The 13,157-nt window shown below is 35.5% G+C and overlaps 1 protein-coding gene across 2 annotated transcripts; it reads left to right on the forward strand.

Moving 5' to 3' along the window:
* Positions 1-83: 83 nt before the first annotated feature.
* LOC130046315 (exosome complex component CSL4-like) lies at positions 84-10,500 on the forward strand. Of its 2 annotated transcripts, XM_048890025.2 has the most exons (8): positions 84-155; positions 2,496-2,617; positions 6,249-6,320; positions 6,531-6,619; positions 6,719-6,752; positions 7,020-7,070; positions 7,173-7,254; positions 10,362-10,500. In XM_048890025.2, exons 1-8 carry the CDS (start codon positions 119-121, stop codon positions 10,475-10,477), a joined length of 603 nt encoding a protein of 200 aa, XP_048745982.2. In that variant the 5' UTR covers positions 84-118; the 3' UTR covers positions 10,478-10,500. The 2 variants fall into 2 exon arrangements, with proteins under 2 accessions (XP_048745982.2, XP_056004645.1); XM_056148670.1 differs by lacking the exon at positions 6,249-6,320.
* Positions 10,501-13,157: the final 2,657 nt, after the last annotated feature.

Here is a 13,157-nt window from a genome sequence, read left to right on the forward strand (position 1 = left end):
TATGTTATAATATGTTACAATATATAATAAACACCAAACGGTCACAATAATCATTTCAGTGACATGGATCAATTTTGATTTTAAGAACAGGATACCTCTGACATGACGAGTCCATTTTATGACAAAGATGGCTGCGCCCACGGTTTGTGTACCAGGTATGGGAACTTATTACCAAGACTAAAGTGGTGAATTTGAGATGTTGCCGAAAAGTGTCAGGCACAATCATTAAAGGACATCTTTGGTTATAAAATAACCAACAATTATATGTATCATAGCACGACAATATATATTTTTGACAATTTTTACTCGTAACATTACTATTTTATAGTTTTGTATGTCGTGCCCGATGTAAAAGCAACTATTGAAAACGTTTTTCTGTGAATGATGCGGAGTCAAATAGGACTGAGGTGTCATCATCTTGCAGCCAATCAGTGATATTATATATGTATATATGGTCGCCTTCCAATATTAGCTTCTTTAAACAATGTTATGCATCTCTGTTTCTGTTGAATATTTGATAACATGTAACAGGTTGGGAACACTTCCCCTACAGCAAGATATTCTCGCGAAGACGCGAATATCCCTCTTTAGCGAGAGTAAATATATCCCGTACAACCAAGAAAAACACTTTTGGAATACATTTCCTCGTTTTTCAAGTGAAAAGAAGAAAAAGTGATGTCTGCATGATGCTTCTGCAAATATATTTAAAAAAAAGATTTTTAAAAACACTCACAATGTGCATTGGATTTCAGCCTCCTTGCCTCTTACGCAGCAACATTGATATGAAATTTCTTGACTGTGTTGTTAATTTTATTGTATTTTTATAGAGACAATTCGTGTCTCGTTTGACTGTGTGTCACGCTTATTTACTCAGCATTGCACGGAATTTGTTATCATATTTTAAATCAAACACTTGTTTATGGTAATGTTTTCTTTCTGGCTTAAGAGGAGTATAATCACCTGATTAAGGCTGTTTGTATACAAGTACAGATTTATTCAGAATTTGGAATGAATATTATGAATATTTTTACTATGTGTTTTACTTTTTCTCCATTATATAGTGGAATTACTGCTATAATGGCTTTAATTTAATAACTGAAGCTACATTTTAAAGCATTACAAGCTGTAACTGACGTTAAGGCAAACATGAAATGTATGTGTTTCCTATTTCACTCCCCCCAAAATAAGGTAGGGTAGGTACTAGGTTTTAAACATTTTATTTATTCAAACATTTTGTTCGAAATCTTAGGTTTTTATTTGCTAAATAGTATTTTTACACATTTTGAAGATCAGTATATGTAGTTGTCAAAATGTAAATCTGAGAAACTTGAACATCAAAAGGAAAATATTCCGGTTTAGCTTTATTTTATTCATGCATATTATCAGTAAAATATTTAGGGTTGGCAGCAAAAATGTAGGTAGGGTCGAGAAACCGGAAACACACTTATATTTTATTTTGGCCTAAATAAATTGAAAAATAAAAGAACAAGTATTACAAATATTTGTGATTGAATTTATATAAATTCATAAAATCAGAGTGACTCTGAAGCAACAAACCCGTCAAATCAGCAGAAAATGTTGATTCATGATCAAATTATTGTCATCTTGTCAATAATTCCTGCTCGTAATCTCTGATGTGCGTTGACCTTGGTCTTCGTCGGTCAATAGTTTGGAAAAAAGAGAAAGAGAGGTACTGATCAAGTATCAGATTTGTAAACAATTTAACATGCCAAATTTTATAGCGAATTTACTACCAAAATTTCATTTCAGTGGCACATTTGCATAATTATTACTTTCTTACACTTATAGTACTTCTTGTCATTCATGAAATGATGTAATATTCTAAAACAAACGAAACATGTATTTGCTCAAGTCAGTTTCCATCTTTATACATGACACCAGTCTTTGCATCCCGATTATGTTCAGCAATCATTGTTCCCATATCCATGTACATGATGCAATGGCAGTTTATACCAAACGCTCATTGTAGGTATGCTCTCAAACAATATTCCCTTGTTTATTTTGCTGAATTTTTCTTCAGATCTTTGGGATTATATTTGTTATGTTTGGTGCATAATTGTATAGTTGAAAAAATACTATCGGTTACAGCTTGTATTGCTTTAACTGTGAATTTTATATGAACCACCATGGGGGTCTACAGGTAGAGCATTTGCCCCACATGCTGAAGGTCGGGGTTCGAATCCTGGCCGTGACAGACCTAAGTCATTAAAACAGGTAGTGGCAGTTCCATCATCAAACACTCAACATCAAGTGTGAATGTCACAGGTCCTCGGGGATGACCTTAAAAATGGATGTCCCGTGTCACAGTAGATGTAGCACGCTAAAGAACCCTCACTGTTCAATGGCAGTAATCACCAAGTATAGGCCGTAAATTTGAAGCCCTTCACCAGTCTTGGTGACGTCTCCATATGAGTGAAAAATTCTCAAGAGAGACGTTAAGCAAGATACAATCACTCAATCATTCCATTTTGTAGGTCAAAGAATTTGTCGCCTGGAGGAGACCTGTGAGGGAGGATGTGGTACCTACTCCAGGAATGGTTACATATACTCCAGTCTGGCAGGATATCTGCAAACTTCTCAAAGTGAGGATGGAAAGGTACTTAGTATAATGTTTTATTAACTACTAATGTATTTACTGTATACAGGCAGATTTTCATTGTTCAATTTTCACCATATTCATTCAGCATTGTATACATACCTAAACCATGAAATGATAACTGCAGTGAATATAACGTAAGGGAAGTGAATTTACACCTAAGTTTTGTAGTATTGTCAATATTTTTAGGTCACCTGAATTCATTCAGGTGACCTATTGCTATCTGTTTTTGTCCGTCGTCGTGCGTTAACATTTGAACATTTTCAGCTTCTTCTCTGAAACCCCATAACCAATTTTGGCATATAGCATCTGTGGGTGAAGGGGAACAAAAGTTGTGAAATTCGTGGTCCCTGCCCCCCTGGGGCCTGAGGGGTGGGGCAAAAACCCATCAAAATGAGTGTAATTTTAAAAAATCTTCTTCTTTACTCCTGGACATCAAGAAGCCAAACTGTGGGCATAATTATAATGAGCATTGAGCCCTCTACCAAAATTGTGAAATTCATGGCCCCTGGGGCAGGGGTTCTTGTGTTAGGGTGGGGCTCTATTGGTCATATAGTGAAAATGTAGAAATTCTTTGAAAATCTTCTCTGTCTCTGGGTATTAAGTAGACAAACTAATAGCATGGTAATGATGAGCAAGGATGCCTCTTTATACCCCCCGCAACAAGTTGTGGGGGGGTATACTGGAATCGAGTTGTCCGTCCGTCCGTCCGTCTGTAGACGCAATGGTTTCCGGGCTCTAAAGCATTATCCTTTCCACCTACCGTCACCATATCATATATATGGACTACCCATGGGATGAAGATGTTCCCTATCGATTTTGGGGTCAAAAGGTCAAAGGTCAAGCACACTGGACATCGAAGTAGCAATATGGTTTCCGGGCTCTAAAGTGTTATCCTTTCCACCTACAGTCACCATATCATACATATGGACTACCCATGGGATGAAGATGTTCCCTATCGACTTTGGGGTCAAAAGGTCAAAGGTCATGCACACTGGACATCGAAGTAGCAACACTCAGAAAAGAGGTAGTTTATACCTATTACCAACACCCTTTGGGAGATTGGGGTAAGCGAGGGGTATTCTTAGTGAGCATTGCTCACAGTACCTCTTGTTAAAAATTGTGAAATTCATGGCCCCTGGATCAGGGGTTCTGGTGCTAGGGTGGGGCTCTATAAGTCATATAGTGAAAATGCATTATTTCTTTGAAAATCTTCTTCTCTGTCCTTGGGTATTAAGTAGACAAACCAATAGCATGATTATGATGAGCAAGGATGCCTCTTTCAAAATTGTGAAATTTATGGCCCCTGGGTCAGGGGTTCTGGTATTAGGGTGGGGCCCTATTGATCATATAGTGAAAATGCATTTTATTTCTTTGAAAATCTTCTCCTCTGCTGCTGGGTATTAAGTAGACAAACTAATAGTATGATAATGATGATCAAGGATGCTTCTTTCAAAACTGAAATTTATGGCCCCTGAGTCAGGGGTTCTGGTGCAAAGGCGGGGCTGACCACATAGCTATTCAATGTTTCTTCCATCCAAAAGTAAAATTCTTATATTTAAACACAAACCTAATTCAAACATTGGAAGGTTGTTACATGATACTCAGGTGACCTATAAGGCCCCTGGGCCTCTTGTTGAGAATGTACTCTTTAAATTTCTGCATTGAAAAGGATTTATGACATTCAAAAAAACAATCTAGGGTCATAGTGCTTGTTTTTGAGATACAGTGTTCTAAAATTGACCATTTTACACTTAAAATGTACTTTCAAATTGGAGGATGTATTCACATAAACTAATTTTTACACGGTTTGTGTTTTGATTAATTAGACACTTAATCAATATCAGTAAAATATATTCAAAGCAATTATGATAGAAAAATCATAAATATAGATTGGGTAATCAGACTTGGGTATAATCAGACTTGGGTATAATCAGACTTGGGTAGTCAGACTTGGGTATAATCAAACTTGGGTATAATCAGACTTGGGTATAATCAGACTAGGTTATAATCAGACTAGGTTATAATCAGACTTGGGTATAATCAGACTAGGTTATAATCAGACTTGGGTAATCAGACTTGGGTATAATCAGACTTGGGTATAATCAGACTAGGTTATAATCAGACTTGGGTATAATCAGACTTGGGTATAATCAGACTAGGTTATAATCAGACTTGGGTAATCAGACTTGGGTATGATCAGACTTGGGTATAATCAAACTTGGGTATAATCAGACTAGGTTATAATCAGATTTGGGTATAATCAGACTTGGGTATAATCAGACTAGGTTATAATCAGACTTGGGTATAATCAGACTTAGGTAATCAGACTTGGGTATAATCAGACTAGGTTATAATCAGACTTGGGTATAATCAGACTTAGGTAATCAGACTTGGGTATAATCAGACTAGGTTATAATCAGACTTGGGTATAATCAGACTTAGGTAATCAGACTTGGGTATAATCAGACTTAGGTAATCAGACTTGGGTATAATCAGACTAGGTTATAATCAGACTTGGGTATAATCAGACTTAGGTAATCAGACTAGGTTATAATCAGACTTGGGTAATCAGACGTGGGTATGATCAGACTTGGGTATAATCAGACTTGGGTAATGAGCTGTGATACCATCATAGACGGGTTGTATTATTGTACAGTGTGTGTGTCTGTCTTCTGACTGTTTATCATTTACCAGTGCCTTGTGGGAAGGATTTTAAAAAAAGGTACTAATAAGGCAAGGGTAATCAAACCAGGTACATATGTTCCCATTGTGAGAGGAAGATGCCTGTAATTTTTCAAGGTCAAATCTGGAGGTCATACTTTCATTGGGTAATTATGAAGATAAAACAGTATCAATAGGGCTCGGATCATCGTGTTTCCCATGGTGTTGGTGTCAAGAATATTTTGATAAGGAATTTCTCACTTCTCAATAAATATTTCATTGAATGAAATTTTTCTTCAATTTGATATCTAACAAAGCCATCATAGAACTAATATTTCATTAATACTCTTCAATATGATAAAATGTGTTGAAACCATCAGGGCCATTTTCGACCAAAGAATGGTTGTAATCCTTTCTTTAATCATCCTGACATTGCATTACTGCATACATGTATTGGATGTGCATGTTTTACAGCGTGGACATTTTTCTTGTTAGGATATGAAGTGACTGTTCATTCAATAAAGGCATTATAAGAATGTAAAAATCAGAGAGACCTTTCAGATGCCACCTGCAATATATCAAGGTTCCCTGTCATGGTAGTACTGGCTTGGTAAAGTGTTTGTAGCAGTGTATAGTCATGGTCAAGTGAAATGTTGAATGCTGGGACATAAAATTCAAATCTTTCACACACTTGGCGATCTCTACTGATGGACACATTCGAAGTTTAGCTGTCATAAGAGAACAGATATGAGAAACTTGTTCTTAAAAGACTACACTGTTTTATTTTTCAAATATGTGTTTAACTGGACCCAAGTATTTTATCAACAAGATTGACTGGCTAAGTGATTATGTTACCAATTCTACTGAATAATCAATGGCGATGGGCTCGTGGGCGGATGTTCATTTTAATCACTGAATGTTGGTGTGTATGAATTAAGCATTTAAGCTATTGTTTCTTATATTTCAGTCACTTATTCAAGTGAAAACACAAAAAGAACAGAACATTGTTCCATCGTTGGATGCTATGGTTACAACAAGGGTAAAACTTAACCTTTATGTATGAGTGAAATTAGCTGAGCAGCAAGAAATATTGATAATAGTATGAAAATTAAAGTACATTTGATTTGAACATATTTTATTGCATATACATAATATTCATAAGGTTCTAACACTAGGTCCTGCTGCTTTATACCAATACTGTGTTTTTACCTTAAACTGAATTTGGACTTCAATATTTTGTCATTTTTAGATAACAAATGTAAACCCCAGATTCTGTAAGTGCATGATTCTCAGCGTAGGAAGGATTCCACTCAAGGAACCGTTCCGAGGACAGATCAGGTAGGACGATGTAAAAAGAGTTTTCTTTATTCTTTGACTGATTTCTCATTTCAGTGGAATCTACATTGTCAATTTGATGAAATATAATTGTTTTTATAGGAAAGAAGATGTGCGTGCAACAGAGAAAGACAAGGTAATGCGCATGTTGAGTGCAACGCCTCGGTTGACAATGGTTTTCTCAGGGTGAAAATTTTCAATGTTACCCTCAACTACATGCAATATTTATTTTATTTCTATACTCAATGTTACCTACTGCTAGATAATGTCACCCTTGAGTGTGTGCATTATATTCTCAGAGGGAAACATTATGTTTTTTCAACTGTTTCTTGGCCAATCAGATTAGAGTATTTTACATAAAAGTATAATAATATAATATATAATTCATATTTTTATATTTCAGGTGGAAATGTACAAGTGTTTTAGGCCAGGAGATATAGTTGTTGCAAGAGTTGTATCCCTTTTAAACATAATTTTGTCATCACATGGAATTCTATAAAATTTACATTAAATTTGTAGCTAATTTGAATGATTATTATTCCTTAATGAATGATAGCTTTCACTAGGAGACGCTCACTCTTATTTACTCAGTACAGCTGAAAATGAATTGGGTGTTGTCATGGCAACAAGTGAAGCAGGTAATTTTCGACAGTTGCTTTTAAAGTAGCAAAGATTTTTATGCCCCCTGAGATTTGGGGAGATATAGTTTTTGGTCAATCTGTCTGTGAAAACTTTAACCTTGGTCATAACTTTTGATGGTTGGTCATAGGGATTTCATAATTCACCTCTGTATTCATTTTGAAAAGACCTTTTTCTCCATACTAAAATTTTGACCTTGACCTTGGAATTTGACCACACAGGGACATCAGTGTTTTACAAACACATCTTGTTTTTCTGATTAAGGGAATAAACGTACCAATAATACATTTTGGTGAGTTTCTCAATTGTAGTATGTTGTAAGTTGGTCTAAAATAGCATTACATTATATTATGATCTGTTCCATGTGGATTTTGTGACTTAAGTTTTATAAACAGCACATCAACTACAAAGAGGAATCAAAAGTTGCATTGTTACTCTTTAAACAAGATGTACTGTGAGCAATGCTCACTAAGAATACCCCCCGCTTACCCCAATCTCCCAAAGGGTGTTGTTAATAGGTACATGTATAAATAAACTTCAGTATTATGATCCAAAAGGTATTTAGGAACACAGCATCTCCAAGCGATGAAAAAAGCCGTTAAAGAATTTAAATGGAAACCATATTGCTACTTCAATGTCCAGTGTGCTGGACCTTTGACCTTTTGACCCCAAAATCGATAGGGAACATCTTCATCCCATGGGTAGTCCATATGTATGATATGGTGACTGTAGGTGGAAAGGAAAACGCTTTAGAGCCCGGAAGCCATGTTGCTACTTCAATGTCCAGTGCACTTGACCTTTGACCTTTTGACCCCAAAATCGATAGGGAACATCTTCATCCCATGGGTAGTCCATATATATGATATGGTGACAGTAGGTGGAAAGGATAATGCTTTAGAGCCTGGAAACCATTGTGTCTACAGACGGACGGACGGACAGACGGACAACCCGATTCCAGTATACCCCCCCCCACAACTTGTTGCGGGGGGTATAAATATGAATTATCAAATACAAATGCAGCTTACTCTGTATAGATTGAACTTCATGGGACCAGTTAATTGCTTTAAAAACGATCAAAGTTTAAAATAAATTGATCTTTTTCATCTATATGGGAAAGAAATGATATTTTGATTTAACTTCCACTGTAATAAACCTAATATCAAATCTAGCAAAGAACAAGGTACGATTGTGTACATACAATTTTAATTAGATTGGTGTACATAAAAACGTCCAAAAAAAATTTCTTTTTAAATGTGTCTTGAATAAAGCTTGATCCATGTTTAAAGTAAGTTGAATATATGCCAAGTATACTATCTCAACTTAAATCAAAGTTATTGCTTATTTGAGAGCATTATTACGTCAGGAATAAGACTTTATTTAATTATTGCAAAGGGTTGTTTTAAATTGTTATATGTTATATAATTATGCATTTTAATTCTGACACTATGGATATTTTATTCACATGTATGTGCACATTTATATTATCTTTAAGACTTTTCTCTCACATTTGTAAAGCACTTTAGAGAACTAATGTTGATAGGGCGCTAGTATATAAATCTTTTAATTACACTTTCCCCTGCCTTTTTTCAAAAAGAGCCTGATAACTGTTAAATTTCATCCACATTATTGCTTAGGAAAAGGTGTGTCGAGCAAAATAAAATTAATATACATGTATAATACATATTGTTTATTAATAGAAGATAAAAAGTGTATTTGAATATGAATTTGCTTGATGCATGGGCTGTATTAGCTGCAATAATGTAGCCCTATCCAATTTTTTAATTCTGACGTTTTCGGGATAGGGCTACAATTCCATAGGATCTCCGTAATGGTGCAAAATAATTTTATGAATAACCGATAATAAACTCTATGTATTAGTCCTAAATGTTGTTTACACCAAAAGGAGTACCAACTTTGTGCTCGGGCATGTCTAATAAAGGTGTTTTTCATTAAATATAATGTACAGCATGCAAAATTCTTCGTCTGCTCCGCCATGCTTGTTATCGCGAGATCTCGTAGGTGGATCTAATGAAAAACCTAAACATTGACAATCAGCGCGAAAATGTAGTTACTCGAGCCACTTCGACAAAGAAAGGGAAATCATATTGTTGCAGAAAGAATTTACACTCTGCAGTTCGGTTTTTAACTTGATATTAAATTCAAACCTTTTCAATACCGACGAAATAGCTTTCGCCTCCATACTTGTCCATTGATGTAAATACTACCTTATATGGCATATGCAAATGACTTGACAATCGGAAGTTGAAACTTCAGTACATCAAACATGGCGCACAAATATGAATCGAGAAATTGGAATTCATCGAAATTGTTGAAAACGGTAGAATAAGAGCCTCACAAATCTTAAGTTGCAGGTTGTAAATTTATATATTGACTAAGAAACATAGAATATCATTTTATTTACGTAAAGAAAGTCAGGAAATGTTTAGAATGAGCGCAAATGTTGCGGGAGTGAATCACTCCCGCATTTGCACCATTACGGAGATCCTAAGGAGTTGTAGCCCTCTCCCTAAAAAAAAAAAAAAAAAAAAAAAAAAAAAAAAATCAGAGAGGGCTACATTATTGCAGCTAGGGCTGTATGTTTTCAGAAAGGAAAACCCCTGAATTTATGAATTTTTTCATTGATTTTGGCAATTTTATGCCAACTTCACACTCCTGTCTTACAATGCAAAACAATTTTGAATCAAATTAAATGTAGTTTGGGTTTTCTTATATATTCCTCACTGGTATTTGAATGCCAGGTTTCAGGACTCCTACTCAAATCATAAATTTTCTGGGCCAAATGACTGTAGAAACTACCTACTTCTTTGTCTCAGATTTATTATATTCTAAGCATGTATACGAAATTAAGTGAAAATAATCAATTATAATAAGTTAAATTTATATGTGAGTGAAGGCGATGATTTGATATTTGAATTCAAAATATACTGTGGCATTCTCTTAATTAGTGTGTGTTTCCCTCTTGCCATGTTGAAGCCAAGCTTTATGTGTACATGAAGTGATATTTAAAGCTCCTTTTAACACTGCATCCATGATTTTAAAAATAAAATGATTTAAGTAACTTTACTATGTTTAAATCCATATACAGGAGCTGTCTTGGAACCTATTAGCTGGTGCAAGATGAAATGTCCAAAAACACTGACAGAAGAGTTTAGAAAAGTTGCCAAGGTTCAATCAAGATATGTACAGTATGCCGGAACGTAATAAAAACTGTTTAAAAAACCTAATTTTGACTAGTTATTTTGTTGATTAAAGGTAAAGAGAGAGACTTAAGGACAGGTGGTAGAGAAATGCCTATGCAAAATCTTCATTGTGACATACTTCAGGGAAAGATTGGCAGAAAAGCACTTGAGTAGTACCCCACACCTGGCTGCAATAATGTAACCCTCTCAGATTTTTAGCTCACGTGAGCCAAAGGTTCAAGTGAGCTTTTCAGATCAAAATTTTCCCTTGTTTGTCGTTGGCGTCAATTTAGTAATACCCTTCACCTGACTACGGTAGTTGCAGAGTAGACACAAAGGCATGTAACCAAGGAAAAGGTGGCATTTCTTCCTAACTTAGGGGTTGAGTTAAGGTCAGTGGAGAGAACAAAAATTGATACATGCATGTTCAAACTTTGCAAAAAATCTGGTGTTCAAACCAAACCATTGTCCATAAAAAAGGGTATTTATGAAATAATTGTTTACTGTCTTGAAATCATCATCATCATCTTCAACCAGTTTTAATTATACATGCCATGAATTAATCCTCATGTTGAGAGTGTGGCCTGTCTATCGAGAGGAATTCTTCCTCTCCACGCCTAGCGATCCAGTGGGTTGGTAGAGTCCGTGTTCAGGGCTACACGATCACACTTCACGAGTTCGTTCCAAGAAATCTTTGGTTTGCCATAACCCCGCTGTGCTACAATGTTCATGTATCTGACCTGTGAGATCCAGCTTGTGCTGCACTCAGCATACAATATAAGAACTATTTGGTAAAGGTGAGAAAATGTGATGGTGGGGCAGGGTTTGTTTTGTATTAAATAACTTGTATATTTCAAGACACTTACCATGTATCATGTTAATCTTGCAACACTACATGTATGTTGCTGGAATAAGGCATCGCTCAATTTATGTTACAAAAAGTAACAGAAACATTGTCTTTATAGTGAGAAACATCGTCTTGGTGGTTGTCTATCTATTCCGCCCCTTAGGAATCACGATGTAGACTGGCTAGCTTTTTGTCTTGCCCAAGGTCACTGAGTAAATTTTAAGTTTGTCCACAGTATATCTGTATGTTTTAATTTGTTCTGTAGAGCAGCTGATTGTCTATTCAATGGCACCAAAGTTAGCACAAACGTTCCTCCACATGTAGTCCTGAAGAATGTTACCACAAACGTTCCTCCACATATAGTCCTGAAGAATGTTACCACAAACGTTCCTCCACGTGTAGTCCTGAAGAATGTTACCACAAACGTTCCTCCACGTGTAGTCCTGAAGAATGTTACCACAAACGTTCCTCCACATATAGTCCTGAAGAATGTTACCACAAACGTTCCTCCACATATAGTCCTGAAGAATGTTACCACAAACGTTCCTCCACGTGTAGTCCTGAAGAATGTTACCACAAACGTTCCTCCACATGTAGTCCTGACAAATGTTCTTGTGCAACAACTGAAATTCCAAGATATGACCATGCAACACAACTGCTTATCTTTACACCCCCCCCCCCCCTTCCTAAGGATAACCCCATGCATTTTGGAGCATAATAGATTTAATAATAATAATAGCCTTTATTTATCCAGGATTACACAAATTAGCATATAGCTAGTTTCCATTGTGGTCCTGCATAAACTTTTAAAGATTTAAACTTTCCATTAAAGTGGTTGAGGCATATAGTTTTACCTTTGTCCTTCAGTGACACCAAGTTTTACGTACTTTTTTATAAATGCCTTGAGATATTGGATTGATTTTTTTGTATGCAAGTGTATATTGATGAGTTACAGATAACGTTTGAGTTTTGTTCGGGTTTGTTGATTTTTGATGGAGTTGTACCCCTTTAACGTATAAAAATTAATGTTAGAACCAGTTTCTCTTACTTTTTTTCTACATGCCTTGAGATATTGAATTGATTTTTTGAAGGCAGGTGTATATTGATGAGTTACAGATCGAGTTTGAGTTTTGTTCCGGTTCATTGATTTTTGATGGAGTTGTGCTCCTTTAACGTACAAAAAGTACAGTGCTGTTTTAAACAAAATACGACTATCAATTTCAATGGACTAGTAAAGATGTTTAGCTTTATAAATGTTTATATTGTGCTGATAATATGCAACAATGTGAAAACAATATGATCAATATTTGACTACAAACCACTGCATAATATCAGAACATGCAATTCTTGTATACACGATTTGAATTTGTCATTTTATCACATTTCCTAGAACTCTTCTGTGCTTATTGTTCAACAAATTGAAACATGCTTTCTTCGTTGTAATTAGTTGAATCATCATTGTGACCCATTATTATTAGTCCCCTACCGACAAAGTCGAAGGGGACTTTAGGTTTGTGCTCCGTCCGTCTGTCTGTCCATCAGTCCAGTTTTTGGCACTTTTTGTCTCTGTTCTTGCAGATATTTATTTGATATTTGGTATGTTGCTTTGCCATGCCAAGTTACAGATCGATTTCGATTTTTATCTCAGTCCGTTGATTTTTCACATAGTTATGGCCCTTGGACTTAGAAAAATAGTATGAATTATCAGTTTTCCAGACTTTTTTGTTGTTGTGCTTACAGATATTCATTTAATATTCAGTACACCATGATGATTGCTTTGTCATAACAAGTTACAGATTGATTTTGAAGTTTTCCTGGTCTAGTCTTTGTACCAGAGTAGTAGTTGATTTCCAAC

This window comes from Ostrea edulis, chromosome 9 (genome assembly GCF_947568905.1).
Source record: "Ostrea edulis chromosome 9, xbOstEdul1.1, whole genome shotgun sequence".
NCBI lineage: Eukaryota > Metazoa > Mollusca > Bivalvia > Ostreida > Ostreidae > Ostrea > Ostrea edulis.